This window comes from Lates calcarifer, linkage group LG10, assembly GCF_001640805.2.
Source record: "Lates calcarifer isolate ASB-BC8 linkage group LG10, TLL_Latcal_v3, whole genome shotgun sequence".
Classification (NCBI taxonomy): Eukaryota; Metazoa; Chordata; class Actinopteri; family Centropomidae; genus Lates; species Lates calcarifer.
In genome coordinates, this window is record NC_066842.1 from 8,697,881 (window position 1) to 8,712,203 (window position 14,323).

Consider the following 14,323-nt stretch of genomic DNA (forward strand, 5'->3'; position numbering starts at 1 on the left):
GTGCTGGTCGTTTTTTATGTCACAGTCTGCTCAGCCAAAACATTACAGTGGACCTTAACCTGTGTAGAGAAGCTATGAAGCAAGCATTTATTTCATTAATAACATTTTATCAGTGTGGTATGTGGAGCAATTTGTTAACTGTCTTTCTTTATCAACAGGAAATGCATGTTGCTATTTGTGAAGGTTGCACCAGCTGACTGAGGTGACCATTTGGAGTGCCAAACTGAGACTTTGTAGGGGATGGAGAGGCTTAGTCAATTAAATCCAGTAGGCTGCAGCCTGACAGCACAGCAGGAAGAGGAGCAGGCACACAGCACTGCACACAAAGGGTGAGTCCTGCTGTAGTCTTGGAGAAAGCTGAAGGATTTATACTTAAAGTAGCCGGACCCCCAAGACAACAGGTGAACAGCCATGTTTTCATGTTATGTAGATTTGAGAAATCTGATGGTGGCAGACTAAGCTAGACAGTTTTTGTTTTGTTTTTGGTGGATTGTATTTATCTACTTTTATGCTGACCTTGTCTTTTTGTGGAGAAAGTATCAACATAACATCAGCTGAACATGCTCAGCTCAGATCCTTCAAGTCTGCAATATAAAAGTGGGTTTTCTTACAGCTGTTATTACAGTGGATGTTGAGCTTCAAGTTTGACCGCTTATCTCCAGATGCACCGACAGAGTAATCATCTGCATCACTGGAAGGACACTTTGTTTCCGTACCATCAATAACAACAGACTGAATTCAGGTAGAGCATGTGTAGGGTTTATCTCTCTAAAAAGGGGGCAGCTTGTTTTTACGGAAACTAAATAATTACTAAGAAAAAGTAAAAGAATACACATTTAAAAAAAAATAATAAGCAAAAGTTACAAGTTACAAGTTCAATGTATGGCAATAAGTATACTCACTACCCTAAGATATATAATTATCTCTGCACCATATTCAAACAGCTGAGTGCCTTCACTTCTCCACTGTCTATGTTCAAGTTCAAGTGCAACTTAACCTTTCTTTGCCACATACCAACATTCAACACAGCTGTCTTTTGTACAATATTTGCATGAAAATGCAATAATCAGAATGCTTGATCATTCAGGTGCCAATCATGCATGTATTATGAAAAATGAAAAATCATGAAAACCACTGTCCCTCCTTGTGACCTTGTAGCCTAAGCCACCTCATTAACCGCTTGTGTTTACATGCTTGGAGTGCACGGCGCTTTCTCTCTCTAATCCAGTCTCACAGGGCTAATGAATGGGCAGTTTCTCCCAATACATTTTCAGTGGTTCTTTATACACAGTGTCTTTTACCTCCTTTAGAGAGTTAGAGAGAGAGTTAGCTATCCAGATGTCTTAGTGTCAGTGCCTCATACTATTCAGTATTTACCACCTGCAGCATTCAGTATTAAGCCATTCCCAAATGTATAATTAGCAAAATATTCATTCATCATCATACATAATTTAGGTTCAGTTTCTGGCTGTCATTATTTAACAATGGCATTATTAGAGCTCCAATAAAGGCTAATGTATTATACTCAGAGAGAGAATTAGGGGCAACCATGATTTATTAAGTAAGTTTATAATAATCTGCAATAGAAATCAATTGTTATTGTTCTTCAGAGACATCCTATTAGACACAAGGTTAATGTTCAACTGTAGTGCAGGTGCAGCAGATGGAGGCAGCGTTAAGGGATTACAGTAACTCCTTTAACAGTCTGCAGTCAGTCAGTCAAGTTTGGCATCCGATTAGAGTGCTCAGTCTTCAGTTTGGGGGAGGAGGAGGAGGGTGGAGGGGAGAGGAGAGGAGAGGAGAGGAAAGGAGAGGAAAGGAGCTGAGCTCTGAGCAGCTCACAGCTCCCCTGGTCCGGCCCTGAGTCACATGTGCTCTGTGCTGCCGCTGCAGCTGACCGGATACCTGCCTGGGCTGACAGCGACGTATTGTGTGGATGCAGAGTGGGGTTCGCAGCTCTGTGGAAACACACCCTTAGGTATCCATTCAGTTTGCCATGCTGGTTACATGGTGGTATTTATACCTCGCAGCTCGGAGCATCGCCCAACAATGCAAGTATTGCTGCTGTGTCTGTGTCTGGCTGCGTGTCTTTTTGAAGGTGAACTCTGCAGAGGGATAGTGTGTGGGACGGAGCTCAGTCAGGGTGTTTTCAGTTTTTTTCTTGTAATGGATCTAGATGTCAGAGAAGTCATGCCTCCATTAGTGCTGCAGAGATAAATGTCAGGCTTAATTTGTAATCCCTTTACTCTATGAATATAACTTGATTCATCCTGAATGCAGTATTTATGAAGCTTGAGCACGCAGGCCTGCTTTCTGGTTGCAGGACTGTTTGCCTCGGGTGTGTTTGTGTGACGTGTTTATCACTTCTACCTGACCAGCAATTCTGTTCTTTTCTTCTTTCTTTTCTACTCTTCAGCGTTTAAAATGGCCTCAATCCTGCAGAAGCTGATCACCCCACTCTTCAGTGGTCCTCCTGATCCCCCCAGGAATAAAGTGACAGTGGTGGGCGTGGGCCAGGTCGGCATGGCCTGTGCTATCAGCATCCTTCTCAGGGTAAGAGCCCCCCTCCCCTTCCACCACTTCTACCCCCGTTCAGATTACCCTCCTCTCCTGCTGGTGTCGCTAGGGATACCATCCTCTAGACTGATACCGGATTACCGATCTCTTGGTGTCTGATCTGGGTGTTATCCCCCTCACTGTCCTTGTTAAGGTGTGGTAACAATGGCAGAAAACCATCCCCTTTTGGTTTTACAGTGACTTTCTACTAAAGCCTGGCTTTTCTTCTTCAGATGAGATTATCTGAATGCCACTAATTACTTTGTTATTAGTTATTACAATGATTTGTCACAGGCCATGCACAAATAATCATTATTCTCATGCAACAGGAGACACAGAGATGTACTGGGCCATACTTAGTTAGTTTCCTAAAAGCAGGTCACCACTTGCACAGTAGCTAGGGACAAGGCAATCCTACAGGAAGTTATTATTTCAGCCAGTTTTTTTGAGCTTTATCAGTGATTATCTACAAATATTAATCTATAAAACACATATCATGTGGCCTTATGGAAGCATATACATGCAGAAAGCTGTGTTTAACATCTTGAACCTCTCTGCTAATGTTATTTCACCTGGTAACCTCAACTGTAAAAAGCAGTTATGTTGCTGAAGGAGTTTACTGTGAGGTGAATCAGTGTCGTGTTGTTCCCTGATGTGTGCAGGACCTGGCTGATGAGCTGGCCCTGGTGGACGTGATGGAGGACAAGCTGAAAGGAGAGATGATGGACCTGCAGCACGGCAGCCTCTTCCTCAAAACCCCCAAAATAGTTGCAGACAAAGGTAAGTTTATATCTTTAGACACTGCTCTTTTTGTGTCTGTGAAAATTAAAAAATGGGTTAGTTTTTCACCCATCAAATATGATTCACTGGTGATTTAAAGATACATGGGTTTGGATTTGAATCTGAAACTGACTGTTCACCAACACGACAAATTCAGTCCTCTTCCTCTTTCTCTGTCAGATTACTCGGTGACAGCAAACTCCCGCATCGTGGTGGTGACAGCTGGAGTCCGTCAGCAGGAGGGGGAGAGCAGGCTGAACCTCGTTCAGAGAAACGTCAACATCTTCAAGCACATCGTCCCCCAGATCGTCAAATACAGCCCTGACTGCATCATCATCGTGGTTTCCAACCCAGGTATATGCTGCCTCACACACATTCCCTCACTCTGTCTCTTGTCTCTCAGAGAAACATTGGTGCTAACAACCCTCCTCCACAGTGGATGTGCTGACCTATGTGACCTGGAAACTGAGCGGGCTTCCCAAGCACCGCGTCATCGGCAGCGGCACCAACCTGGACTCGGCTCGCTTCCGCTTCCTGATGGCCGACAAACTGGGAATCCACCCCAGCAGCTTCAATGGATGGATCCTGGGAGAACATGGAGACACCAGTGGTGAGGATTTGTGGCATGTGTGTTTTTGTCAGCCCTCTGAACCAAGGAGAAATTATCACTGTCATGTCTGACGTTTGAAAGGAGGGTTTCAATCTGTGTTTCAGTGCCTGTGTGGAGCGGAACAAATGTAGCTGGAGTCAACCTGCAGACATTAAACCCAGACATCGGCACCGACTCTGACAATGAGAACTGGAAGGAGACACACAAGATGGTGGTGGACAGGTAGATCAGAGAGTTTCTCACATCTTGATCAATAATGTGATTGTACTGTGACAAAATACTCATATCCAGATATTTTGGTTCACTGTTCTCATGTCTAAATGAATGATAATATTACAATAATCTCAAACCTTAGACTCTAAATAATCATAATCTTAAATCTGTATGGTTTTTAGCATTTTCTTACAGGAACTTACTCCAGTCTTTGGCATTACACATCAATTAAACTGTATATCATCTGATTTTAATACTTTAATAATAATTGCCACATCAAAACAGAGGCAATGATGTAATCTGTCAGGTGCATGAATTGGTATTGTATTGGTATGAAAATAAGGATGTTTTTCTTCTGGAAATCAGATTTGAAGAGTAGTTTTTATATTCAAAGATTATATATTGATTATATATTCAGCTCTCCTCTCTGTCTCTTTCATCGTCATAGATGACAAAAGCAGCAGTGAAGAGGCAGAATCTGCTCTCAAGAGTGTTGTTGTGTTTCATGAGTTTATTTTTAATACCTCACATCATTTCTTTATTGCATTTCAAATCAACAGAACAGCAGTGAGTCAAAACATTAAACAGTCCAAAGTTAGTTTTTGGTGTTTTAAGTTGTGTCTGTGTCTGTGTGTCTCTCAGTGCTTACGAGGTGATCAAACTGAAGGGTTACACCAACTGGGCCATCGGTCTGAGTGTAGCTGACCTGACAGAGAGCATCATGAGGAACATGAACAGGATTCACCCTGTTTCCACCATGGTGAAGGTAAAGGACGCTCACACACTTGAATATAGCCTAAAACCTACTGCATTATTTGGATTTGCATACACACAGCTATTTTCAAGATCAGTTGAACTGATGTTGAAGTTGATGTTGAACAAATTGAGTTTGTAATGTTAATGAAAAAAGTTGTAACAGCAAAGATTGTTCTTGAATTTCAGACATTTCTGAATTTAATCCCATCATTATGAGGTGATTATGATTGACTTAAATTTAAATATGAATAATGAGTTTAGCTTTTAACTGTGAATTCCCATTTATTTTTCCTGAATTAAATTTTCTTAAACAAGTTCTTAGTAACAAAACAATCATTTTTATTCCCCAAGTCCCACATTTAAAACTGATGTTTATAAAGTAGTAAGTAGTAGTCTCATTTAATTTCAAGCCTTTGCAGTTTGCAGTTTTTGCCGTTCTGGTGGCTCTGATCTTTGTTTTGTGGATGTTTATATCCTCAGTGTTTTTTGTCGATCGACAGGGCATGTATGGAATCGTTGATCAGGTGTATCTGAGTCTGCCCTGCGTGCTGAACAGTGGGGGCGTGTCCAGCGTGGTCAACATGACCCTGACAGATGACGAGGTGGCCCAGCTGCAGGCCAGCGCCAGCACGCTGTGGGACATCCAGAAGGACCTGCAGGACGTCTAATTGACCAGCAGGGAGCGACATAACTGCACCTCCCTGACTGATCATCGCCCACTAACACTCTGCAGTCACTAAAACCAGACAGCTCCACCTTCCACACCTTCAGCCCCACTGCGTTCCGTAGAGTCACAGGCATACGTGCGGAGATGTAATCCAGTCAGATTTAGCTGTAGATGTCAGAGCTTGTTCACTTCTGCTCGCTGGAAACCAAATGCGACGTCAACTGAGTGAAATGCTGCTCTGGCTCATTTGTCCTCAACTGTGCTGCAGTGTGGGACCATGTGTCACTCATGTTGCTTTGGTGTGTAATAAAGCAAATTTGTTGATGCTTGAAACAAAAGTGCATGTGTTTAGTTATTTAGTAGAGAAGTCAAAATAGAAGTTGTATGTATGCTCCCTAAGCAGTTTATTAGGAACACCATACTAACACTGGGTAAAGCCTCCCTTTGCTCAGTCTCAGTTCTTTGTGCATGGATTCAACAAGATGCTGGAAACTCTCCTTTGAGATTCTGGTCTGTGTTGACATTGGTTGCATCACATAATATCTGCAGATTTGTCATCTGCACAGTCATGCTCCTTTTTTCCCGTTCTGCCACATCCAGATGTGTTCAGATCTGGTGACTGCTGAGGCCATTGACGTACACTGACCTCATCATCTGCATATCTCAATAGAAATCCAGATTCATCAGACCAGGCTATGTTTTTCCAGTCTCCTACTGTCCAGTTTTGGAGAGTCTGTAACTGTGTCTACTGCAGCCTCAGATTTCTGTTCTTGTCTGACAGGAGTGAAACCTGATATGGTCTTCTGCTCACCTCAAGGGTAAGATACTATCTGATTTATCGTATCCTTTCAGTCAGCTCCAACCAGTCCAGCCAGTCTCCTCTGATCTCTTTCATCAACGAGGCATTTCTGTCTGTAGAACCTCTGCTCTTTGGGTGTTTATTGTTTTTCACACCATTCAGAGTAAACTCTAAAGACCGTTGAGAGTGAAAATCCCAGGAGATCAACAGTTTCAAAGCACAAGCACAGTCAAAGTCACTGAGATCACTGAGTTTTTTCCTCATTCTGATGTTTGATGTGAGAATTAACTGAATCTCCTGACCTGTATCTACATGATTTTATGCATTGCATTGCTGCCACGTGATTGGCTGATTGGATAATTGAATGAATAAGCAGGTGTTTCTGATAAAATGCTCAGTGAGTTTACCGTATTTCTGCACTGTATGATGGCATTTTTTGCACAAACAGAAGAATAATGGACACGGTGCAAATTATCAGTCCATTGGTTTCCCCTCCTATAAGTTAAACGTCCAGTCAGTAATGATCATATGGTGAACATCTTCCAAAACGAAATAGTTGCTTTTACAAAAAAAAGGATCATTACTGAGTCGAACATGTACAAATGTAGTGTATAAAAAACTGGATTAAACCCTTGTCTCAGCTGCTGACCTCTGTGTGACCCAGTCGTGGCTTGGTCAAGCTGCCACTCCAAATAAAACTCACCGGGCCGCCTCTCTCAGTGACCCCGGTGTGGACAGCATGATGACGTCTGATCAAGTGGTGTTTAGCCTGGTGTTAATCACTGTGTGGTGAGAATGACTTAATTGTTGCCTGAGGCTGACAGACTTTAAAGACTGTAAAAGGAAATCCCCTCCATGGTGAACACACGCTGGAGGCTGGAAGCTCATTAAGGAGAAGAAAATGTAAACACTTCCATCCAGCAATAAACTGAACATATGGCTCAGACAAACAGCTCACAGGCAAGGCACTTACATTTATATGGCACATTTAATTACAAGTTAACCCAAACAGCAACAAGTACCATATAGAAACAGTAAGTACAAGAAAATGCAACAATAAGAAAAGAAGAAAAAAAATGTAGAAGTGATCTCTGATAACATTTCACAGATAGTTGAAATTCAGCTCCTCTTCCTCTGGGTAATTATCTAAATTGCCTCCACCTGAGGAAGAAAACAGATAAAGAAAGAATTAGAGGAAAAAAAATCTTATACCATGAATGATGGTGACACAGTGCGTTGGTGACAACTTTCATGGTTTTACCTTCTTCCACAGCTCGCTGCAGAAACTCCAGGAGGAGGGATGAAGCCAAAGATGAGCCCAGACCATCACTGCTCTGGTGGTGAGTCACTGCAGAGACACACAACAGAGACATTTGAAAAAGAACCATGAAATTAGACAATCAAGACAAATAACATACAAACATACAGTGTGGCCATGTGAAGAATAGACATGTAAGGAATTCTTTATCAAATGTGATACGTTTATTTAATTAAAGGATTTATTAAGAACAGTTTGCTTTATAGATCAGTTAAAAGCCATTTGTAAGGGAAACTTTTGTTGCCAGTTTGTTAAACATCCCTCTTTCTTATAGGTTGTAAATAGTCACATTAAGTCACGTCACCAGTGATGAAAGTCAGTAAATTGTTCAAATAAAACTGTAATTAATAATCTGCAGTTAAACATGAACCAAAGATAAACCAAAAGTTACATCTGCAATCAAAAATATCAATACATTTTTGATATATATTGATCAAATCTGCAGTTGTAAAGTGAATAAATAGTTAATAAATTAACTAAAAAGACAAAACAAGTGTCATACTGGAGGAAGATAAACACCAGCCAGAGGAATTTCAGAGTGGCTGATCAGAAAGTGATTTTAAGAGTCAAACATAGTACAACAGCAACACTGCTCACATAACTGTTATTCTTTAACTTAGTGGATGTTTGCCTGATGGTGAAACTGATATTTCATTTATTTTCATCAATATGTTTAATCACATTATTCCACCATAGCTGCGTCACAGTTAGACTCACCTGAATGTGAAGTATCATCTTCCTCTCTGCCACTGCGCTCCAACACTGAACGGTGTCCCTCTGTAAAAGATCAGTATTCAACACTGTTTTCTCTTCATTTAACAAATTTTACAGCTTAAAACAAGCCAGTCCTTAAATGTGTTCTTACGTGCTCCTTTTAGATATAATATCGCTTGAGGGGTCCAGTTTCTCCGCTGAAAAATTGATGTAAATGATACATGTTTATCTCACGCTGATATTTCAACACATTCTTGTTTAAATTCAGCCTGAACATGAAAAGGAAAAATGAGTTTTCACTCACCTGTGATACAGTCCAGCACTGAGTAACCAATGTCAACATGAACAACGTGACTAAAAGAGACATTGTTGAACTCTGTAAAGACATTTAGTTTTAATTAACATTAGCACTACCACTGATAATAACAGAGGAGAAGAGATATAAAGCTATATTTTTCATCAATTGGTAACATTTTACTTTAAGTCCCCCAATTTAGCATTTATAAACTGTATATAAATATTTCATAAACTGTTTATGACACACTATAATGTAGATGTTAGCAGATATAAAGACATTTTTAAGTGTTTGATAATGTACATATACAGTATGTCAGCGATTTTATATATATATTCATAGACATCCTTCAGTCTTGGAGTAGCCATGGGTGGACATTTCCTCATATAATCATAAAAATAAAAAAATATTTCTGCCTATAACAACATCACAGTGTGTTATACACCATTTAAAATTTTTATATAGTGCATATAAATCCCAAATTATTAAAAATACACACATGACCACATTTTCTTATCTTAACCTAGTCAACAAAACATACTCAAACCATCATTTTTCTTCCACTGAAGGAGCATCTATGGTAAAGCAAAAAGCACTGTCAGCTTTAGCTTCTAAAGCATAAGGACATCTAAAAGTATTTGTTTATATACCGCTCGTAAATTTTAGTGTTACCATTTAAACTGTCCACAATTTATTAAATGTAATTCAGAAATCGACGTATATATATATATATTCATGCATGTTTTCAAAAGGATGCAAATGTTTTAGGAGAAAGATGATGTGGTTGCCTCCACTGCATGTGATGTAGAGTTATAACCCCTTCTCTGTATATTGCAGCTAGGGACAGTGCAAAAAATAATGATTATGAATATTAAATCAACCATTTTATTAAATGTTCATATACTGTGTTTGAATGCTAAATGTGGGGCTTTTAGCTAAAAAGGAAAATAAAGTTTAACTGGTTTAAATTTACATTTTAATTGTAACAGACGCAATCTCAAAGTGAAGTACTATGTTCATTTATCTCTGATGAATGAAATGGAAGAGAATACTACTACTAGTAATGATAATAATAATAATAATAACAATGGCTTACCATTAATTTTTTTCTGCTCTCCTGTAGGCTGCAGTTTGTGTTTGATTTGTGCTTCGTTCTCCTCGCTGCTCTTACATTGTATGAAACAAAAAAAGCAAACCATTACCAGCGTCAGTGATGAGGCTGATAGGTAGCTTAATTACATCACACATAATATTTCAATTGACGAAAGTGACAGGTGCTGATAAGACTGTCACTGCTTATTTATCACAAACACGAGAGAGATTTAAACTTTGAAGACTCTGATGAGCGGCAGCAGAGTCTCTTCACCAGGTCACCGCGTGATAATGACACTGCTGAGGTTTTATGAATGAAGCTGATGTGATGACAGCTTGTGTGTGGGTGTAAACTCCTGCAGGAGGCCTGAGGCTGAGGATTGTGTAAAAGCTGCAGATGTTGGTAAACTTGTTGTTTTCTATACAAGAAGCTGCATATGTCATTATGTTACACAAGTTACTGTAAAAGTAGAACTCTTTTCAAGTGCATGAGGAGGGATTTATCTGTATCCACTGAAAAAACAAGCAACACTTCATATTGCAGCCCATGCTTTACTGCCACGGATGGATTATAAGACAATGACTCTGTCAACACCTCTCCTACATACAGGAAGAGCAAGGCACCTGGGTCAAAAGGTACACAAAGTCACCACAAAGTGACACAAAATGACTGTGTCATTTGTGGTGACTTTGTGTCTGCCTGTAGTTTTGTATCTCCTTGTAGTCTTTTTGTCTCTTTAATATTACTTTGTTATGTTGTGTCTCTTTGTGTGTCTGTGTGGTCATTTTGAATCTCTCTGTAGTTGTGTTGTGTCTCTTCATAGTTGTGTCTCAGTAGTTGTGTCTGTGTTTGTGGTTATTTTACGTGTTTGTGAAATAAGGTCTTCACAACCTTGTTCACACTGTAATTTATGTAAGAGTAAACAGTCCACTGTAATTAATTATCTTAGGTCACATGTTTTAAACTGCGATCCTTGCAGCAAAAATATAAGACAAATGTACAAAAGAGACACTTTATTTCAAGTATGCACTTAAAAACGTTACAGTAAAACATCTCCATGACAACTTTCTTAAACCTTTTCCCACAACAGTTCAGGTTTCTTTCCCTCAGTAACACTTAGCTCAACCTTATTTATTTGAATGTACAAAATTCCAGTAACACTTCATAGAGGAACTCGAAAGCGCTCTCAGTGACTGTTCAGGCACAATCCAGAGGAGCTGATGCTATAAAAGGCTCCAGACCCTCTGCTGACTTGACCCAGTGGTCCCAAATTATCAGTCCATAAATATCAGACTGGAATGATACAAAAAAGGGAGACCTGCTTCCAACCTTTAAAATAAAAAAAATATCTCTTGGTAACTTTGTCCAGTGGCAGTCGGATACAAAACAGTTTCCTTCTGGCAGAGGAAACATTATCATGTCAGTCAAATGTCCACAAATAAACTTGTGTCTTCTGTGCAGGAAAATGTTTGGATTCACAGTTCTGGAGTGGCAATGATCAAAGTATACAGTAACTATTAGAAGCTAAATGATAAATACTGAAACTCTCCTCCAATGTAAGAACAGCCCACTGTTATACCATCGTGTTGCTCTCGCCAATTTTGTCCACCAGCTAAAAATGAAAAGGAGAAACAATCCAAGGTTATTTATCAGCTTCAAGATTTACAACTTATACAGGATAAGATAACCTAAGATAAAATATATTCAATGCAAAGTTTAAAGCTCAGAAGAAGAAAAAGATGAAACAGTACAGCATATATGTATATATATAAAGATGCTACACAAACCTCTGTACACACTAACTTTCTGATAGATTGTGTTGTATCTGGTCCTTCACTACAAAGATTCTGGCGCCTTTTTAGGAGACTTTCGTTTTTTTTTTGTTTGTTTGTTTTTTTTTAACTGGAAAAATCAAGTCTGACACACCTTTCCAAGCCCTGAGTAATGTCTACAGGCATTTCTCTCTGCATACAGAGCATAGAACCTTCACCCCTAAGTTTGGGCAGCCTGTATACAGCCTGAGAGGTGAAACTCAGGGCAAAAAACCTGATTTATTTTGACAGACTTGGTCGTGAAACAGTAAAAGTGAGGGGGATAAAAATACAATAGGATTTTGAAAAGTGAGGGGGTTCATTTAAAAACCAAAAAGTCCTGATTATGGTCTAAGTTTTGGATCCAAAACACCTCAGAGAAAACTTTGTAGTAATTATAATCTGACGCTTCATTTAAAATCACAGAGTAGAGTAAAATTTGAGTGTGATGTTGATGTGAGGAATGAAGATCAGGCTGGCAGGATCAGATGATATCACAGGCTGAGACTGACACTCTGAAAAGAAAAGTTTCCCTGAAGATACAGTAAGGCTTTCATATGAAAACAGAAAAACTACCAGATTTATAAAACGTTTGGTGTGCTGAATACAGTACACCACGTACACCAGAGAGCTGATCCTGAACACTGACTGTCTTTATGAACCTGTGGAGGCCTCACAGACAACAGACTCTAAGTGGAGAATCCCATGAGGCCGAGTTGAGTACAACAGAGACGCTGTTCTGAGGCGACACAAGAGAAAGACTGTCAGCTCTCAAATTTCAGGAGAAGCCTTCATATCATATTTTACACCCAGTGTTTCTGTGTATATTTGGCTGCACTGTCGACCATTTTTAGAAGCTTATTGATCCTTCTTAAATGAATCCTTTGAATGTAGTATGATTTTTCACAGACCAAATGATTAATGAAAATAATCTACAAAATAATAAAATTACTGTTAGTTAAAATGACTTCCTAAATTAATCTTGAACTACTATTTGATTTGTAGGATTTAACTGTCAAATATAGGATCTTTGATACACCAGAATGTACCAGAAGTGCTTTCGAAGGTGATTAAATATTATTTGTGGTGAGTTATGTATTAGTTATCTCAGACAAGTCTTAAGTTTGTAATAATTTAGTTTCCATTTGAATTATTGATCAACGTGATACTTACTGTGCTGATCCCTGGTAAACTGAGCAAAGACCCGAGCACAGGTACTCGTCTGATGAAGCCTACAGCCACTGGGAAGAATCCCCTGTTAAAGAGAGCGAGGTGAGACCAAAAGAATTCACACTCACTCAAGAGCACAAAGAGAAAGAGTTTGTTTTCTTTCTGTTTCAGCTGACCTGAACAAGAGGAAGAAACCATAGATCTCCAGAATGACTCCGATGATCGGCCAGCCGATCAGAACCACAAACACTCCCCCCAGGAAGAAACTGGTGGCTTTTACTTTGTGTCTCTGGAAGAAGAATCTGAATGTACGCTCCAGGCCGATGACGAAGGACAGACCAGAGACAAACAGAATCTATACAACAAGCACAGACACAGAAAACATCACAAGTCATCTTTCAGACGATACAAGGGAGGTGTTTGACAGTGTGGTGCTATCAACTGATTAACTCACGTTTCCAATAGCAAGAAGAGCTTTATCAAAAAATAGCATCATCCCAAAGAAGAGGAAGAACACGCCGAACCCTGTCAACCCCATCCCGATTTCTGTAGATTTAAAGAGACAAAGGACAGTATTATTAAAATAAAGGTTTAACATCTATAGAAAAACTGACACTAATGAGGGTGTTCACAGCAGTGAGGGTATTCAAAATCTGAATTACACATTCAGTTTACAATCATATAAAATTAAAACCAGTAGAATATCCTCACATTTGAGAAGCTGAAATCAGCAGATGGTTAGCATTTTTACCTCATTAACAATGTAAATCATTACTCAGTTATTATAAGGACCCCCCAAACTGAAAGATATGGTCGCTCTGTGTCTCTCTGTGGTCAAATTGAGTCACATAGTAGTTTTGGGGTCATTTTAAATCTCTTTCATAGTTGTTTGATTGACTTTCTAACAAGAACTGTTAACAGTGAATTTAGACAAAGTCTTCAGCACAGGACCTTTTGAGCCCCTGGACCTGTAATCCTGCCAAAATGAGAAGCAATCATTAGTGTAGAATGGTGTAAATACAATTTGGTACATAAAATATATGTAATAAAATTATGCTTAACATATATCCATATGCACACATTATAAAGGACCATACACTGAAGAAAACAGAACGTTAAAATTATGATTAACGTTAAATACTACTTTCCTCCATTTAAATACTTTACAATGACGTAATGAAAAGGTTCGTCACGATGCCCTCAGCCAATGGTGTTTGAGCCTTTAACCTCACACATTCAGCTGAACCGGGTTTTTACACAGAAACGATGATGTTACAAAGACAAAGAACAGCGAAAAAAACACAAACTGATCTTACTCTGTGAATCCGTGAGTGAGATCATTTTGGCAGCAGCAGGAGAATTTATCAGATCACTCGAAGCTCGTAATGAATCAACTCCGCTGCTTTAGATGTTAGCCCTAAGCAAAACTGTTGATAACACGGTAGTGGTGAAGGCAAAGCTAGCGGTTTGTTACGCCACGTCCTCTGGAGCCACGTAATCACGTATTCCATCAAAGATCTTCTATTTAAGCAAGTTGCGTC

At 39.4% G+C, this 14,323-nt stretch overlaps 2 protein-coding genes across 4 annotated transcripts; one reads left to right on the forward strand and one right to left on the reverse strand.

Moving 5' to 3' along the window:
• The first annotated feature begins 184 nt into the window (after nucleotides 1–184).
• Nucleotides 185–7,029, forward strand: ldhbb (lactate dehydrogenase Bb). 3 transcript variants are annotated; one of them, XM_018684537.2, is made up of 8 exons: nucleotides 185–329; nucleotides 2,417–2,553; nucleotides 3,219–3,336; nucleotides 3,517–3,690; nucleotides 3,773–3,946; nucleotides 4,051–4,168; nucleotides 4,802–4,925; nucleotides 5,416–7,029. In XM_018684537.2, the coding sequence occupies exons 2-8, from the start codon at nucleotides 2,425–2,427 to the stop codon at nucleotides 5,581–5,583; spliced, it is 1,005 nt and encodes a 334-aa protein (XP_018540053.1). In that variant the 5' UTR covers nucleotides 185–329; nucleotides 2,417–2,424; the 3' UTR covers nucleotides 5,584–7,029. The 3 variants fall into 3 exon arrangements, with proteins under 3 accessions (XP_018540053.1, XP_018540051.1, XP_018540052.1); XM_018684535.2 differs by lacking the exon at nucleotides 185–329 and adding an exon at nucleotides 1,790–1,978; XM_018684536.2 differs by lacking the exon at nucleotides 185–329 and adding an exon at nucleotides 1,886–2,051.
• A 3,770-nt stretch (nucleotides 7,030–10,799) lies between these two features.
• golt1bb (golgi transport 1Bb) lies at nucleotides 10,800–14,267 on the reverse strand. Its single transcript, XM_018684530.2, has 5 exons — nucleotides 14,099–14,267; nucleotides 13,237–13,328; nucleotides 12,959–13,137; nucleotides 12,786–12,867; nucleotides 10,800–11,413 (listed from the first exon to the last, which is right to left on the reverse strand). The coding sequence occupies exons 1-5, from the start codon at nucleotides 14,121–14,123 to the stop codon at nucleotides 11,375–11,377; spliced, it is 417 nt and encodes a 138-aa protein (XP_018540046.1). The 5' UTR covers nucleotides 14,124–14,267; the 3' UTR covers nucleotides 10,800–11,374.
• Nucleotides 14,268–14,323: the final 56 nt, after the last annotated feature.